At 43.9% G+C, this 14,467-nt stretch overlaps 1 protein-coding gene across 9 annotated transcripts in view; it reads left to right on the forward strand.

Annotated features, from left to right (window-relative positions):
• Nucleotides 1–14,467, forward strand: part of CADPS2 (calcium dependent secretion activator 2) — a 619,537-nt gene that overhangs the window by 494,268 nt on the left and 110,802 nt on the right. For all 9 annotated transcript variants that reach the window (XM_090042182.1, XM_090042184.1, XM_090042183.1 and 6 more), the window contains exon 14: nucleotides 9,111–9,212. In XM_090042182.1, coding sequence (XP_089898308.1) covers nucleotides 9,111–9,212 — 102 coding nt within the window. The remainder of the gene's footprint in view (nucleotides 1–9,110; nucleotides 9,213–14,467) is intronic.

Here is a 14,467-nt window from a genome sequence, read left to right on the forward strand (position 1 = left end):
TCAGGGTCAGACATCACTATATCTGAGGTCAGGAAGATATTTTGCCCCATGTTCAGATTAATACAAAATGTGTGTGTGTAGGTGTGTGTGTGGGGGGGGTGTTCCTCTGTAATGGGGTGGGAACATGGCCCTCTTCCTGGGATCTCTTGGGCATATATTAACAACCAGGATGTAGCAGGATGTAGTTTGTCATGGTCCCCCTGCTTTACCTGTGGCAGGTTAGGTCATTATGTCTTGTGTCATGTCAGGGTTGACTGTAGTTTTGCTAATAGGTTAGACAATGGATGCAGATAGGATGCTTTGCATAGGGTTGATCCTGTTTCAGGCAGGGGTTTGGACTAGATAACCTACAGAGCTCCCATCCAGCCCTATTTTTCAATGATATTCTATGATTCTATAACCGATTAGTATGGCCTTCTGGATATGAAAAATAAAAGAATTGAGTTAATACAAATTAAACAATTAGCATAATTAAAACAAATATTTTTCAAGGCAAGTAAAACCGTAAAAGTGGCCAGTTAAAAAATCTTTAGCTTTGAAGATGTTAAAGGAAAAATTCTGTAATAATTCTGTCACCGAAACTGGATTTACCAAGTCAGTGGTTTTCAGGTTGTGGTCCATGGACCTGTGGGGGTCCACAGACTGTCTAAGGGGTCTCTGAAAGATGACTACGATCAATCAAAAGTTTGTGAATATTTACATTTACAATCCAATGGGATCCACACCTCCACTCAAAATTTCCAAAGGGGTCTGCATCTCCATTTGAAATGTTTTAAGGGTCTGCAAATGAAAAAAGTTTGAAAACCACTGTTGTAAGTAAACGCTCATCAGCTTAAGTAAATGAGTCAATTTCCAGCCCCCATTTGTGATACTGGCAAAATATCATGTATATAGCCTATTCTGCCAGAGTAAGATTTATGTGAAGAAAGCAAATAATTATGCCTGAGTTTCTGTGATTTTCAGAAGAATGTTTTGGAGTCCAACCTTTCTGGGTATTGTATACATTTTCTAACATTTCCTGGTAAACTCCTTATTTTTCTTATAGAACATTCAGTTCTATCCAAACACTCACTGAAAATATATTTGGCAATGCTAAAATTTTAGGTGGTGTTATATGATGATAAACTCAGTGAAGTGACAGTTTCTTTATACGTGGTGATCCTAGCATAGTGCAGGTTGACAGATGTGACATTCTCCTAGCTCACCTTTCTCACTTGTCATTAGCTGGACCCCTGGCTCTTTCTTGTCACATACATGACATGCTTCAGTGAGGTTAAATATGACAGAACTATTTACTTTATCACTCCAGAGCACCATCGCTCCTGACAATGAAATCAGACAGTGAAATTTACTCAAATTTGAGCACGTTCCATCTGTCAGAGTGTTGAGATAAAGTGCCATGGCATCCTTCAAAAGAGAAAAAAAAAGTTATTTGCTCTTTCACATCAAATTTATGTAGTAGTATATTGATGTACATAGTTACACATTTCTTCACCATATCTGATTTTTATTGCTGTCTTTGCAGTAATTTAAAGAGTTCAGGCATGTATCCCTCTTTGATTTGGCAGGTCACAAGTATATTTGGTTCAAGAACAGCAGTAAAGGAGTTGGTGCTTTTGATTTTACAGTATATCACATCATGACTGGTGACAACTTGTTCCTCCTAGATTTGGCCTTGGTAGAGAAAATTATGATCACGGTGAAAATATTACTTTTGGTGAGCTGCTTTGCTGATTAGTTAATATAATTGATAACTTGCGCTGTGGGGAAAACTTACGTTTTTATGGCAAAAATATAGTTTTGGGGTTCTTTATTTCAGGTTTATTTAATTCATCAGTATTACATTAGATGTAATATTTTTAATGCTGTATATCCTTATTCAAACCAAGACTTAAACATATAATTAAATTTGCACTTAAATTTAAGTGTGTGCCTAAGTCTTGTTCTGAACATGGATGATTTTAAACATGACCATAAATACTTAGTATCAGGACCAGTGTGACTTTGGTTATGTTCCCTTCTTCTCAGATAATTTGTTTAGAAATTAAACGCATCAGATAACATTTACTTGATGTTAAAGTAAGTCAAATGCACATTAGATATAATATATAGTGCACATATATGTTTGTATCTTTATTTGTAAATATTGCTGTTCATGTATCTTCTAATATTGAAAAGCTGAATATAGACTATTCAAGTAGCAAGTAGCATTTTGGCCACAAGCCATTTTCATGTACTGTTGTGTTGATAATTATTGGCTGCTAATTCCTAGAAATTCTTACTGTGCTGGAAAGATGTGGGCAGTGGCGTCCCCCAAGGTTCGGTCCTTGGGACAGTGTTGTTTAGTATCTTCATCAATGATTTGGACAAGGGCATGCTGACTACACTGTCCAAATTTGTGGATTACACCAAATTGTAGGGCAAAGTAGACACACTGGAGGGCAGGGAACAGATTCAAGCAGGTTTGGACAGGCTGGAAAAGTGGGCAGAACAAACCAGCATACAGTTAAACAAAGATAAGTGTAAAGTACTGCACCTAGGGAGAAGGAATCACCAACACATACATATTGGCGGATGACTTCCTAAACAGCACAGCAGCAGAAGGTGATCTCAGAGTCATAGTTGAGTCCAAGATGAACGTGAGTCGTCAGTATAACCAAGTGATCAGTAGAGCTAGCCACACTCTATCATGCATAAACCAGTTGCATCACGAACAGGACTAAGGAGGTGATTCGTCCCCTCTATGTGGCATTGGTAAGGCCGCAGCTGGAGTACTGCATTTAGTTTTAGGTGCTGCACTTCAAGATGGAAGTTGATGACCTTGAGAGGGTCCAGAGGAGAGGCACTCCTATGGTTAGGGGCCTGCAGGATAAGTCCTATGAGGAGAAGTTGAGGGACCAAATCACCTCAGCCTCTGTAAGAGAAGGCTGAGAGGGAATCTGGTGGCTGTCTACAAATTTGTCGGAGGGGGACTGCAAGGAATAGGAGATACTCGGAGGTTTACTGAGGTGCCCCTTGGAATAACTAGAAACAACAGCCACAAACTTACAGAGAGCAGATTTAGACTTGACATTAGGAAGGACTTCTTTATGATAAGGGTTACCAGAATCTGGAATGGACTTCCAGGTGTGGTGGTGCTCTCCCTAGCTTGGAGGTCTTTAAGAGGAGACTGGATAGATACCTGGCTGGAGTTGTCTGACCCCAGCACTCTCTCCTGCCCAGGGCAGGGAGTTGGACTCGATGATCTACCAAGGTCCCTTCCAACCCTGAAAATCTATGAAAAACCTGTATTTATTTACAAGGATTGCACACACAAATTATACCAGAATGTACTTAGCATTTTCAGAATTGTATGTATTCTTTCCAGGGCGCAAGTTGTGAAAATCTCTGATGATAGGATTATTTTCTAGACACTTAGTAGATGGACATTTTAAATCCCTGGCCTCACTTTTTTCCCTATGAACAATAGGTGATAAATACTATATTTACTTGAATTTAAGACAAGGTCTTTTTCCCAATCAGCATGAGGGGAAAAGATCTCTCAGAGTTTCATAGTTGGGAGGGTCGGAAGGGACATAAGCAGATCATCAAGTCCAACCCCCTGCCATAGGCAGGAAAGAATGTTGGGCTCAAACGACCCCGGGCAAGGTGTCTGTCTAAGCTCCTTTTAAAAAACCCCCAGGGTAGGAGTGAGCACCGCTTCCCTTAAAAGTTGGTTCCAGATCCTAGCCGCCCTGACCTCTGCCAATTCCCTCAGCACTCCGGAGTGGATATCATCAGGACCTGCTGATTTGAACATGTCTAGTCCCACCAGAATTTCCCTGACTAGGTCATCACTGACCCTGGGCCTGGCTGCGCCTCCCCTGGGTCCATCCGGGATCCCAGTGGGGGGATGACAAATGGAGGCAAAGAATTTGTTAAAGAGGTTACCTTTGTCATCTGGTGCGACCACCGGGTTTCCAAGCATGTCCTGCAGAGGCCCCACATTACCCAGTACCTTCTTTTTACCTCCTATGTATTTAAAACAGGACTTCTTGTTATATTTGATCCAAGTCGCTAGTCCTAGTTCCATCTCCACCTTAGCCTTCCTAACAGCCCTCCTACAATCTCGAGCAATGGAGGTATAATCCTCCTCGGTGATAGCACCCCCCTTGCATTGGGTGTTTGCCTCCTTTTTAGCTTTGAGACATTCCTGGATGCTTCTGGTGAGCCACAGGGGCTTTTGAGCACTCTTGCCTCCTTTGATCCATGTTGGGATTGTCACCCTTTGGGCTTGGAGGATTGTCTCCTTAAGGAACAACCACTCTTCTTGGACTCCCAAATCCTCTCCCCTCCTGGACCTCAGTGCCTCCCTGACTAGTCTACTTACCTCATTGAAATCTGCCTTCCTGAAGTCCTGGGCTGCTGCAGGCCTTTGCCACCCTGCGCTGGATGGTGAATTCCAGTAGGCAATGATCGCTATCGCCCAGGTGGTCAAGAACCCGCAGTCCCCTTACCAGGTCATCACTTGGGGCCAGGACCAGGTTCAACAAGGCGTTTCCCCTGGTGGGACTGTGCACCACCTGAGTTTGATGGAGGTCCTGTTACTCGGTTAGGAACTTACGTGAGCAGTCAGACCTGGCCGACTGCTCTTCCCAGCAGATGTCCGGATAGTATAGGTCATCCATGATGACCACGTCCCTTGACTTAACTGCCTCCGTGAGCTGACCTGAGAGTTCCTGGTCCAGTTCTTCCCCCTGGTTGGATGGTCTGTAGTAGACCCCCACCGTTAAGTCCCTTTCCCCCCGACCCCCTTGTATTCTGACCCAGAGCAATTCTGTCTGCCCCTCCTCTGACCCAGTGCTGTTTGCTGCAGATATGTATTGCTCTTTGACATAGAGCAGCACACTCTCACCTTTCCGCCCTGTTCTATCCCGCCTATACATCCTATAGCCCCTTGATGTTTATCCTCAGTCATGTGTTGGATCCCACCAAGTTTCAGTGAGCCCCACTACGTCTGGGTTTGTGTTAGCTAGCAAGAGGGCAAGTTCCTCCTACTTTTCCCCCATACTACAAGCATTAGTGTAGAGGTATTAGGCCTCATGAGGGTGTATGCACTGCCCTGCTAATCCCAGGACTATCAGGTCCCCCTGTGTCTTACCTGGGTACTGCTTGTGCTCGTTGTCTGCTTTGGCTGGGCTGTTCTTGTGGGTGTCTCTTGCTTCGGTGTTCCATGGCAAACCCCGTCCTCATCCTCCCCTTCCCCCGACAAGCCTAGTGTAAAGCCTGCCAGAGGAGATCAGCCAACCTGAAAGAGAACACATGCTTACTTTTGGGGGAGAGTTGAAGCCCATCCCATCCCAGCGTGTCTCTTGTTCTGAAGTATGGGTCATGGTCCAAAAAGCCAAAGACACCATTTCCTAGGCCGCAAGCTGACCTCCCTGAAGTGGGTCTCATGGCGTCGTCCACATCTGCTCACTGGAAGGACAGATGAGAAGACCACTTGTGCCCCTGTCTCCTTCAGCTTGTTTCCCAGAGCTTTGTATTCCTTCATCAGGTGATCCGGACTGTTCCTGGCCACATCATTAGTGCCCACATGCAGTAGGACCATGGGGTAGTAATCAGTGGGCCAGATAAGAGCCAGGATCATCTCTGTCACATCCTGAATCCACGCTCTGGGCAGACAGGAGACCTCATGTGTCATGGGATCCTGGTGACAGATGGGACCCTCTGTTCCTCTCAGAGTGGAGTCACCCATGACAAGCACCCAACATCTCTTCTTCTGCATCGATTTGCCTCCTTCAGCCTGTTCTGTGCATGGAGTAGCCTCATCTCCAGAGGTTTCCTCCTCTCCTTCCTCTTCCTCCATTGTCACCAGGGCCTCATAGCTGTTTCTCAGCTGGACAAGGGAAGCTGATACTGCACTGCCATGAGCAGCCCTGGCTCTGGAGGGAACCTTCTGCCATTCTGCTTTGGAGGGCACTTCCTGGGGTTCTTCGCCCATGAAGCATCTTAGATTTGCATAGAAAGTGGAGGAGGCAGGGCCAGGCAACTGCTGCAGCTTGGACTGTGGGCCTGGGTCAGGGCCAGAGTCAGACCCACAGTAGTCTCCGCCCCCACTCTTGTCCTCTGCAGCTTCTACCTACTCGCACTCTTCCCCCTTTTACTGTCAGGTGCAGCTTAGCTTCAGCTCAGGATGGGTTCCCTCCCAGGCACAGAGTACATGTAAACTGCTCTGTCCTCTGTCTGACAGCACTGACACTACTACATGGCTCCTGCCCAGTCAGTCAGCAGTTCTGGTGGGGGCTGTGCTTCCACATGCTGTACTCCGGGAAGGAACAGAGCTCAGCAGGATCTGACAGTAAGGGGAGAAGGAAGGGAAGGGGCAGAGACTGTAGGGATTGGGAGTGGAGGGGCAGACGACTGTAGGGAGGGGAGTTGGGCTGGGGGAGAATGAAGGCTGTGGGGGGGAAGTAATAGGGAGTGAAGCAGAGGGCAAGAAGGCCATCTGACCACCCCACTGCCAGCCATCTTACCCTCCCAACCATTCTTTTCCCTGCTGGGTAGGACAAATTTAAGACACTGCTCTGATAATTAGAATCTGTACCTTGAAAACTATAACAAATTATAAATAGTCCTTATATAGAATCTAATTATTGGGGGGGCATCATCTTGAATTCAGGATTGACTTGGATTCGAGTAAATACAGTATAATGTAACTTAAATTGCCATTTTTCTAAATGTAATTTCACGAATTCACCAGCTAGTATTATTTCATTATATCAACTTTATTTTGGATTTTCATGAAGTATTTTATAAATATGAAGGCCTAATGATACCTATTGCCGTTGAAATATTTAGAAAAAAATGCACTAGCAGAAAGGTTGATATACTCCCATCAGTCTTCAGCATAAGTAATAAATTCATTATATTGATCTTGCATAAATGGAGGACACATTTTACCTGTATATTCCTTTCTCTGGTATTACATACAAAATATTTTGTCATCTTTAGTTTGCTGTTGCCTATCTAAAGTATATTAATGCCACTTGGTGCTCAAACTTCTGACCTTGTGCATCAGATAAGTGGCAAGGAGCCGGACCTGTGGCAGGTCAGTCTGCAAGGGGTCAGTTGCACAAACAGAGGTGACCTTATATCCTTATTTCTACTGAGATTCACTTTTAAAAATGGTATTCAATCTATGTAAATAATGACAAGAACTTATGCGGGTTATTGCATAGCGGGGTTACAACTCTTTGATCTTGAATAAGATTTGGGGGGGTAAAATTCTTCTTGGTGCAAAGCCCTCCATCCCACATAGGAGGAGTTTTTGTTAGAGAGAGGATACTAATGGAAAGATCATACTTTGACTAGGGAAGTCTGCAACCCTGCTGACTAAAGAAGAAAACTCTGTGCCAGTCCTGTTATGGAAGGGGTAACACTGGCTGGTATGCAGTAAAAAAAAAAAAAAAAAAAAAAAAAGGACAGGCATATTGTTTGTTCATTTTTTCCTACCTACATTTCTGAAATGAAACAAATCATGGGAAATTGCAAAGCAAAAGGAGAAATTATCTCTCATAAGCATGTGAAAATAGGTGATTGTAATGAAAGTCTGATATAGCCTTGCTTACAACAAGAGCTAATAGGTGCTCTCTAAAAGAAATGTTGATAGAGACTAAAATATAAATATATTTGACCTCATTCCATTAGGAATTCGCTTGAGAACATTGATACCTATATATATTTGTTCACTGTAGCTTAAGTCACTATTATGCATTATTTAGTATATGAGTGCCCTTTCCTTAAGGTATGTAATCCTTTGACAATCCACACTGGGCAAAATCTACTTCTGTGTACAGAGCCAGCACAAGGTATAAACATTGCTTAAACCCCACTTTAAAAAACTACTGAAGGTTTAAGTGGGACTTGAACAATGCATAAATCTTACACTAGTCCTCTGTATATAGAGGTATATTCAGTGAAGAGCATTGCAGATCAAAGTAAGACCTGCAGAGGTATGGTTATGACAGTAATTTATTCTTATGTCAAGTATTTGCTTCATTATGTTTCAACATGTTATGGGGATTCATATTGCTTGATAGGTCTTTCGAAATGCCTATTGGAATATTTTTTTAAATGGCTGAAGCATAGCTTCCCATCCTCCGATAGCAAATCTGCACTTGTGTTTGCACCCAGAAAGTGGACTTGCTGGTGTCAGTCAGAGGACCTACACTTCTAAGTACCACTTTTGCACCTGAAAAAAGAAAGTTGGAGGTGCAAGTATTCACATTTGCAGTCTCAGTTCAGTCTCAAATGCAATTTGCCAGAGTATAAATTACAACCCAAAAAAAGCATCTCTTTAAGGCCATTTACTCATTACCAGAACTAAAATCAGGAAGGAAGGTATTTTAAAACAGAACCTCATCTTTTGGGATTTCTTCTGGTAGCTGCCATGTGTTTACATGCTACTTCCGTTATATTGAGCAAAACTTCATTTGAAGTGAAAATCCTAGGAATTGGTAGGTCTGGACTGGTGGTATATGTAGCGATTCCAAGAGTTACCTGCTTAGAGTGGGGGGCTTTTTCACTTAAGTCATCTTTTCTGCTGAATCAGCAGCACATTTGTTCAGAGTGTGCATCTTAAAAAGCCAAAGAGCTGGAATTAGGAGGACAAGGATAAGAATAGTCCTAACTTGTTGTACTGGAATATTCAGTTGCATGTGTAAGAACAGCACCCAGCTGGAGAATGGTTTAGGAACACAGTGCATTGCCTTGAATTGGACAAGCATGGCTGTTATTGGCAGTGCTGTTGATGACAGGAAAAGCTGTAATGATATACCACAGAAAAATAGGGTGGCTAATTAAGCCTGAACTAAGTTCTAAATGTAGTTGATTTTTGAGAAGTTGCACTTTTGTCCTTTAACCATAGGCATTAAATAATATTGTGCATATTTCACAGCAAGGGCCAAGGACATATGTATGTAAGGACATTTTTACACTGAAGCACCATTGTTCAAACAAAAACTGTAGTTTTAATCAATGAAAGCATACCAAGGGTGCAGACAGATTTGGTTTGTATGGTAAATATATGAAAAAAGATCAAAAGGTTAAATCAGTATATTGTATTTCAGGCCTGATGGAATTGGAACAGTATCAGTTGAAGAGAAAGAAAGGTTTGAGGAAATTAAAGACAGACTTTCCACCCTCTTAGAAAACCAGATAAGCCACTTCAGGTGAGTGTTTAATTTGCTCAGTGCATAATGAGCTTCATTCAAAAGGGTTTTGACATTGTGGTGAACATAGTTGTGACCAAGGACAAGACACAGTAAATATAGCATTTGCTACTTCAGGAAAAGTTCATGGTATAGTAAATATGATATTATGAATTCATTTGGATGCCTGTCAGAAAGATAATATATACTTCAGCCATAAGTTTGTTGGGCTGTAATGTGCACTTAGATTAAATTAATCCTCTGCCTTGAGGTTTCACTAAGTAAAAAATCGTATCCCTGATCTTAACCTTACCATTTCCACCTATAAAACTCTAAATGTAACTCTATCAAATGTGCAAGTGAAAATGAGTGCTTAAATCATACCAAGTTCTGGAATAATGTTGATCAGTAAAACCATGTAAGCGAACTGTGTCATAACTGGCTCAGCTGACTTATTTTTTTTAACCTTTGAGCTTATCAGATACCATATGCAAGTATCTGCTTCCTAAATGGGCTCATCGGTGTACAGTATTTTTCTGGATATCTACCTCCACCTCCCCTTTTTCAGTTACTAACCTGTACATTTATATATGTTCCCCCATACTATGTAAAGCCCCAGGCTTCAGTGAACAGTTTGTACTGGGTTTGTTGTTTAAGTCACCTTTTTTTGCTCTTGCCCAGTTCAAAGATTGTTTTCAGAGTTATAGTACAAAAAGAACAATTACTGATCATATGAATTTCATCCGTGATCCCTATGTATCTCATGCACGTGACTTTGTATTCATTTGGCCAACAGGGCATGCCAGCATTGTATCTGTGCCCTATACATCCTCATGCTGTCCTTCTACCTATGAACATAAAGAGCAGAGCAAAACCAGCTGTCCCTCAGCTCCTTCTTGCCACTCATAACAGTGAGACAGGAGCTCTTCAGTGTCTTCCTGTTATTCTTTACCTAGTGCAGAGCTATTCAACTTACCGGTTGGGGATCGCATGCAGTGCCAGCAGGCAGCCCGCAGACCACATACCACTTGGGCATCTCCCAAAGATTCCCCCACCACACAGGCTGTGCAAACAGCACACAACCGCCCCCCTCCTCCCCCCCCAGCCACATGTTAATCACTCACAGACCACCAGTTGGACTGTCCCGATCCAGTCCTGGCTGTTAGTCACGGTGAACACTAATAGTGTTCATATACAAAAGAAAAAAAAAAATGTTTTTGTTTTAGTTTAATTTAATCTCTCTGACAACTATGGCAACTTGGCAACAGAAAGGATCTGGGGTTTAAAAGCTGATTTCATAGTTTAATAGTTGGTAGGGTCAGAAGGGACCTGAGCAGATAATCAAGTTCGACCCCCTGCCATGGCAGGAACGAGTACTGGGGACAAACGACCCCGGCAAGGTGTTCATCTAGCCTCCTTTTGAAGACCCTCAGAGTAGGAGCCAGCACCACTTCTCTCGGAAGTTGGTTCCAGATCCTAGCTGCCCTGACAGTGAAGTAGCACCTCCTGATGTCTAGCTTGAATCTACCCTCTGCCAGCTTGTGACCGTTATTTCTTTTCACTCCTGGTAGCGCTCAGGGGAACAGGGACTCTCCCAATGCCTGCTGGTATCCCCTGACTAGTTTGTAAACAGCCACTAGATCCCCCCTCAGCCTTCTCTTGTGGAGGCTGAATAGGTTCAGGTCCTGTAGCCTCTCCTTGTAGGACCTGCCCTGCTGCCCCCTGATCATGTGGGTGGCCCTTCTCTGGACCCTCTCCATCTTGTCCACACCCCTCCTGAAGTCCAGGGCTCTGCCTTGCTGCAGGCCTTTGCCACCTTTCACTGGATGGTAAATTCCAGCAGGTGATGATCACTGTCACCCACATGGTCGAGCACCCACAGACCCCTCACCAGGTAGTCACCCGTGGCCAGGACCGGGTCCAACAAGGTGTTTCCCCTGGTGGGACCGTGCACCTCTTGGGTTAGATGGAGGTCCTGTATCTCAGCTAGGAACCTACGTGAGCAGTCAGACCTGGGTGACTGCTCTTCCCAGCAGATGTCTGGAAAGTGTAGGTCACCCATGATGACCACATCCTTTGACCTAACTGCCTCCATGAGCTGACTTAAGAATTCCAGGTCTAGCCCTTCTCCCTGGTTGGGTGGTCTGTAGTAGACCCCCACCATTAAGTCCCTTTCCCATCGACCTCCTACTGTTCTAACCCTTCAGTGTGCCCCTCCACTGACCCAGTGCTACTCGTTGAGGATGTGTATTTCTCCTTGACATACAGTGCCACTCACCCACCTTTTCCCCCTGCCCTATCCCTCCTGTACAGCCTATAGCCCTTGATATTCACCACCCAGTCATGCGTTGGGTCCCACCATGTTTCAGTGAGCCTCACTATGTCTGGGTTGGTGTTAGCTAGCAGGAGGGTAAGTTCCTCCTCCTTGTTCCCCATACTACAAGCATTAGTGTAGAGGCATTTGAGGCCTCCTGAAGATGCGTGCACTGCCCCCCCCCCCCATCCCAGTACTACCCAGGCCCCTGTTGCTTACTTGGGTATTTGTTCTGCTTGTCATCGGTCTAGGCTGGGCTGTTCTTGTGGGTGACGCTTGGTTTAGTGGTCCAAGGCTTCCGCTGCCCTCGTCTTCCCCTTTCCCTGACAAAGCTAGTTTTGCTTTTACTTAACAATGGACAATCTGGTGAAATTTTGCTCTCACTTAACAATGGACAATCTGGGTGCATCTACATGAGATGTTTACTGCAGAGCTGCCTAATTAGCTCCACAGTAAAGTCTCAGTGTCTATACATGCAGCCCTATTAGGCTGCAGTAAACTAATTAAGTCCATAGTATACACAAGCACTGTCCTACAGTGTCATTATTTAGTGCGCAGCAATACACATGTAAATGCCGATAGGGCTGGCTGGAGCTCAAGGGTGCTTCAGTGCAGGGGCTGCCTGCCAGCTAGGCCCACATCCTTGTGTCCCAGTCAGATCCTCTGCAGTACATTGAGCTGGGTCAGAACAACCCCAGGCTGGCAGACTGACCCCTGCCAACTGGGGCTGCCCTGACCTGGGTCAGTGTACTGCGGTCCCAGATGCACATGTAAACTTCAGTGACATGCTCCAGAATTTATTGTGTTGCATTGATTTCATGTGTAGGTGCACCCTCCAGGTCCCTATTTTGTTTCTTAAAGGGACATTCATTCCTGACTGACATACTGCATGACAGTCATTTTCCAAGCATGTTCAAAAAGGCAGAAAAGCCTGCTTAATTGCTCCACTGGAGTAATCTGTGCAAGCTTCATAAATACCAAAAAGAAGGACATCAATCCTTTAATCAATCTTTCTCCATGAGGGTCCTAATAAGGAGCTTCAAGCTACACTGACCAAGAAGACCATTTCGACTCTGGTACTGATTACCACTTAACAGAGGTAGGAGGCAGCAGTGTTCCAGAACAGAGTTGAGGCATTGGTCCTACCTTCAGTGCCTATTCAGTCAAGGCATGAGACTTATTAAGTTTGACTTTTCAGGGGCTAACGTTTGTGAGGCAACTAGTAGCCTAAGAAGGTATCTGGTGCCCTTTACAGCTGAAAAGCTACTGACAACAACTACCGAACCTCAAAACTCACTTCTTAAAATTCATCCTTTGCTTCCCAGTGCTTCAGGATAGGCAATTCAAAATTATGTCCCTCAATGTCTAGAATGTTGTCAAGTATTGGTACGTATGTCAAGTATTCAAACATAGTGTACCAAGTGGTTTGGGTCTTGATGTGGGCCTAGATATATGTGAATGATGAAGGTCTAGATTCCCTTTCTTTTGAGACAACAGGAATAGTGATAATGAACCACCAGCTACTGAGTTTATTGGTACAGTGAATGAAGAAGGTATATCTCTCATACGGACTTTATCCCCTAACAAGGCGGTGAGAACACAGCAGACCAAGGATTCTTCTGACAGGATGACACCCTTCGCAGAAAAGGTAGACTTTTCTGTAGCTCAGTGGTTTCCAGATCATTGGCCCACATGCTTAAAAGAGTTCTGCTGGGTAGCACACTCACCCAGCTTCAGCAAAGCACTGCAACCTCTTCTCTACCACATGGCCAAATGCATTCTCTGAATATGATGAAATGGGAAAAAGAGGGGAGCTTTGGTCCTATGCCTACTGATGTTGACCACCTTATCCTGCACAAACATCAGCTGAAGGCCCTTTGGAGTTTATACGGTCCTGTAGGCAAAATTGTCTTCATTTGCATAAAATCAAAACAATCTTTTTTTACATCCATACAACATAAGGCAGGTCAGCAGCCAACAACTGCTTTTTGAAGTCGGGATTGGAGTGCTGAGATGTAGTGTCTTGAGGGCTACTCTTTGGTGTTTGACTGAGACCATAGCCTCTCTTTGCTTCTTCCATGGGCAGTTAGCACCACTGTATCTAGATAAACATGCATTCAGTGTCCCTTTGTCAGCCTATTCCCAGCTTGTTCCCTTGTCTTGCTCCATACTTACGATGTCTACGAGATGCTACGGTGGGACATTTTTGTAGTATACAGGAAAAGTAAAGAAACAACGCATGTGTGCTCCAAACGTAGCTACCTAATATAGGCGCAGTTCTTTGTGTTGCAAGGAAAGGCCTTGTCTGTGTAGTTACATTTGTTTTTAAGTGGCATCAAAGGTTCATGTAAAACTAAGATCAACTGTAAACCAAGTTTTGTTTCTGGCGCAAGCAGATAACTCAGCTTCATTATCAAGGCTAATCAGCACCATGTTCAGGATTTCTAGCCAGTTTATTTTACATGGGGCAACCTTGTCCCCACAGTAAACAAAACAAGAAAACCTACAAAAGACAAACAAAACCAAAACCTGTGATCTTCTTTAGTTTAGACTTTGAGAGGGGTAACCCCGGCTCTGTGCTTCTCCAGCGCCACCACCTCCTCTCCCCCTTGCCCTTTTCTGGAGCTTTTAACTCTCTTTATGACTCCATCCCCATTTTCTAGTCATCAGTTGCAGCCTTCCAGCAAGGCAGACTATTAACCTTATTAACTGCTAACCACCTGCTGATGGATTTCAGCCCCCTGGAGGCTGAATACATCCTTATACTGGAAATATCTTGTTTTAGCAAATTTTAGACCTCCATATCATCAGATGTACAGGTGATGATGATAATGGCAGAAAATATCGTCTCCTTAAAACTTAAAGAAGGGTGGAAGGGACAGAAGTGGATAGGATTTGTTCCCTCTGTCATCTGATCAGTATTGGGAATATTTCAGAACAGTTAGAACATCAGACAAAATAT

Source organism: Crocodylus siamensis, chromosome 4, assembly GCF_052110815.1.
Source record: "Crocodylus siamensis isolate JL-2025a chromosome 4, ASM5211081v1, whole genome shotgun sequence".
NCBI classification, from domain to species: Eukaryota; Metazoa; Chordata; order Crocodylia; family Crocodylidae; genus Crocodylus; species Crocodylus siamensis.